Below are 4,521 nucleotides of genomic sequence, written 5' to 3'. Positions count from 1 at the left end.
ATTAGAGTACAAGTCATAATTCACAAGCACTAATATTATCAATGGTACAGACCATTTAAACTCCATTATTGTAACAATTGGAGAATGTCTGTGCCTTACAAATGATGAGGCTGTAAGAAGTTGCTGCCTCTAATTACCAGCTGGATGCGGTATTGGCTGCTGGGAAAAGGGAAAGGAAACATAGTCTAGTGCAAAATAAAGACAATAATCTCTTTATCTTTTTGATACTTTTAATATATAAATATTGATTATTTGGTAATGCAGAGGATAGAATAGTATGTGTTTGGATTTCAATTTTAAGCAAGTTTTTTTTTTTTTTTTGTTTAATTCTTTTACTATTTGCAAGTCTCAGACACTAGAAATAGGGTCCCACGTGATAACAGCTTATAGTAACCTTTTTTTTCAATGGAAAAATATACCATTTGCAAGTCCCACATTTAATATCTTTTTCTTTTTCTTTTAGTTTTTTTATTATACTTTTTTCTACTATATTTTATTTAGCTTTTAACTTTTATTTAGATTTTTTTTTCAACAACAAAAAAATAATAGACAAAAACTAGTTAAATTGTTCTCAAATGAATACATTTATAGCTCAATCACTATTTCATAATATTTTCAACGGAAAAATTTAATGTTCAAATTCCTCATTTCACATTATAACTGTGGAATTGATTATATAAAAATAAATGAATAAAAAAAATAAAAACTATTATACAAACAAGGAAAGGTTTATATACAATCCACACTAAATAATTACACAATAACAAGGAAAAAAAGTATCGCAAAATTAACACAAGTAGTTACAAATCAATACAAACTCTTACTGTACAAGCAACTTTATCTTCACAATAAGACAGATAAAAAATTTATACAAACTCTTGCTCCCCTTTTTGAACCATTCCATTACCTTAGAAAAGGATTAGTTTATGAGGTCATGCTCTTCCTCATCAAGTTTGAGAGTTTTGAAGCTGAATGTGATGTATTACGCATAATTCGCCATCGAAATCTTATGAAAATCATCAGTAGTTGTAGTAGCATTGACTTTGAAGCTTTGGTACTAGAGTACATGCCTAATGGGAGCCTTATGAAGTGGTTGTATTCTCATAACTACTTCTTGGATATGTTACAAAGATTGAACACGATGATAGATGTTGCATCATCATTGGAGTATCTCCATCATGAGTGTCCTTCACCTATTGTTCATTGTGATTTGAAGCCCAACAATATTCTACTAAACAAAGATATGGTTGCACATGTGAGTGATTTTGGAATTTCAAAATTATTGGGTGATGAAGACTCTATTACCCAAACCATAACATTGGCCACTATTGGTTATATGGCAGCAGGTGATGTTTCTAGTTTACAATTAAATTTAATTTTTAAACATACACACACAAAGTTGTCACAAAAACAATTAAGTAAAGATATTGGATACTTACTAACTGTTAGGGTGCTTTTTTACACATAATTTTATTTGAGTACCATCTATTTATTTTCAAAATACACATATCCTATTCTATTTAAAGCTCAAGAATACTTATGCTTGGCAATATTTGAAAAACTCATGAGTCAAATCATTGACAGAACAATTTTATCAATGGAATTCAAATCCATAATCAAAACCCATAGTTTAAACCCATGGTAATTTATTTATCCAAAAGCCCAATCCTCATTGGCAATATTTGAAGTCCAATCTTCATTGGCAACATCAAATCCCAATTCTCATTGGCAAATTCAAAAGCCTAATTTTCATTGGCAATATCAAAAGCCCAATCTTCATTGGCACTATTTTATCAAAAAAACCCGAGATTATTAACACTTGGCAAAGAGAAAAGTATTATGGCATAATTATTGCTTAAGTATTACTATGGCAAAAAACCATGACAACTGTTTTATAAAAGCTCATAGGGAGTTATCTTGAAGAATATGTTCTCACATTATAACCCATGAAACACATGGTCATCACTTGCATCACAACATCCATAAAATATATCTTCAACACTCATGGAAAATACTCGATCCCACAAACTTATCATTTAAATTATGATGCGACTATTAGAAGCCATGAACGTTATTTAATGGGATCCATCATAGTAAAAGTTATTTTCAGAGGTATTTTGAAAACTTGTCATATTGTTTTAGATATTACAATTGCAAGTATCTATGAAAACCCAAAGAATATTTACTAATAAAAGTCCATGAGGAAGGAAAACCCATGGCAACATGTGTTGTTGATTTTGTAGGATGCGCACAACTCGACCCAAAGGAACCAGCCCAAGTGAACAAGCCCAATCTAAGAGATCCCAGCAAGAGGCAGAGGACTGAAAGTAGGCAAAACAGCCATTGTTCATCCTTGACCGAAGTACAACAAGAGAACCAAGTCCTTAAGAATAAACTAGAGGTTGTTCCATCGGCTTTTGGTCACCCTCGACCTGACGTGAACAGTACCCGAGGCTTGTAACATCAGCTGAAGTCTAAAGGGTAATGGGACTCCATCATCTTTTTCAATACTGCACCTCCAGCGGAAGGGGAGCTAAAACCAAATTATTCAAATTCTAGCAAATTGATACTATAAATGTTACAAACGTTCAAGACATGATTCATGTACCAAGCCCATGAATCCTAAAGGGAAAAAAATTGGGAACATGTGGTTTGGAGGGCATAAAGGAACCTCCAGCAAAACCCCCTGAAGTAGGCTTAGAACTTGACACCTGGCTTGGGGTGTTGAATCTTACTTTTTGGGGGTCTAAATCTCAGTTGCAGCTTTAGGATTTTCTCTTAATACATGCACCAATCACATTGATTAAGCTCAGCCTCAAAAATCCTAACATTTAATGCAAAGTCCCATCATTACCCAAAGAAGCAAAGCAACCAATAAAGAAAATCTTCTACTTCTGACCAAAAAATCCCAGCATGATTAACCATGGTTCTCCACCTCTGATTAACCCTACGTTTTTTTGGACTCATGTTAACCAATGCTCCTCTAAACTCCATTATAAAAGCATGAGCATCTCAGCCCACAAACACAGCAACTACTCCTCTGAAACTCTTGATTTATTTACCATTTTACTTGTATTTTAGCTCTTTTTAAGTTCACTACTCATCCCTCTCAGCCCACATTCATCCAACCTCAGACATTTTTTCCTCTCCTTTACACAATCACAGCTCATAAATGCCTCCCACTACTCATAAACAACTCACTCCTCACAAAAAGCCATAACCTCAGAGTTAATCTCATCCCACATACTCAAAACAGCCCATATTGTCTCATTCATGTCTTATGAATACACACTCATCAAAATCTTAGTTTAATACTTGCTGCACTGAGCTGGGGATCTTTCTCTCCCTTCATTCCATCATTTTTTTTCTCTTTTATTTGTAACTATGAAGCTTTTAATCTTTGTTTAGTATTGTTATGATGAAGGCCATAATGTTTTGGAAATTATGGAAGTTTTCCTTTATGTTGACTTAATAATAATAAGGAAAAAAAATGATTTTTACTATGTAAACACACTTAATAACCTGAAATTACCCTACCGTTGGAGATAATATCGTACCACTAGAGGGCTGATTTGAACTATCGAACTAGGACCATTAATGTACTTAAGTATTGTAACGTGTTTTTTTTTATTGGGCTTTTGTTGTTTTTTTGTCATGTGCAGTCTTTGTTGCTTGCTTGGATAGGCTGTGTCATCACATCGAAAGCCTTTGGGTACCATCTTAAAAGCCCATAATCGAGTTTCGGGTTGACTTCCTAACATCTTAGATAGAGGCAAAATTTTCCCCTCAACATTTTGGCGACTCCACTAGGGAGCCAACCATGGTGAAAGTCTATCATGCCCTTAAGGTTGCATAATAGCCAACAAGAAGCAAGTCAGCATGATATTAGCCTGGCGGTACAAAGTTAGCACTCTACAGCTACACCTGATGCCAAATTTTAGAAGAGCAGCCTCCACTGCCTTGCTGCCTTGCTGGAGCCTCTACAAAGCTAACATTATGTATATATAAGTATTCATATATATATATATATATACACACACACACACACACACATATATATATATATATATATATATATATATGTATATGTACGTATGAATATATAAGTGAACACTCTATTTTCTTTCCTTCAAAAAAGAAACAAATTTAAATAAAAATAAAATAAAAAGGTGTCCTCAAGGTGAATAGTACAATATTTACACATGGTTAGTCAAAAAAAAAAATAACAATGCACATATGTATATTTATATACATGCATAGAAGAATGGACACTATTTGTTTTCTTTCAAAATCACAAAACTTTTTACTTTGCCTTTGGCTCAAAAATGGTTTTATGCAAAAAAAAAAAGGGGAACCCAATAGCTACGATTAGAGGTGTCCTTTGCCATGAAAAGTACAGTATTTACATGTGAATGGCTAAAAGAAAAAGGTAATAATGCGTATACGTATGTTAATATGCATGTATATACATATACATAGATGAACGAATACTATTTTATCACAAAATATTCCCCCCCCCCC

At 33.4% G+C, this 4,521-nt stretch overlaps 1 protein-coding gene across 1 annotated transcript in view; it reads left to right on the top strand.

The window, feature by feature from the left end:
* The first annotated feature begins 934 nt into the window (after positions 1–934).
* Positions 935–4,521, top strand: part of LOC112010601 (UDP-glycosyltransferase 90A1) — a 29,412-nt gene continuing 25,825 nt past the window's right edge. The window contains 1 exon segment of the mRNA XM_065770470.1: positions 935–1,346. Coding sequence (XP_065626542.1) covers positions 935–1,346 — 412 coding nt within the window.

This window comes from Quercus suber, unplaced genomic scaffold (genome assembly GCF_002906115.3).
Source record: "Quercus suber isolate HL8 unplaced genomic scaffold, Cork oak 2.0 scaffold_31, whole genome shotgun sequence".
Classification (NCBI taxonomy): Eukaryota; Viridiplantae; Streptophyta; class Magnoliopsida; order Fagales; family Fagaceae; genus Quercus; species Quercus suber.
Note: the sequence above shows the minus strand (reverse complement) of the source record. Positions and strands in the feature narration are given on the sequence as shown.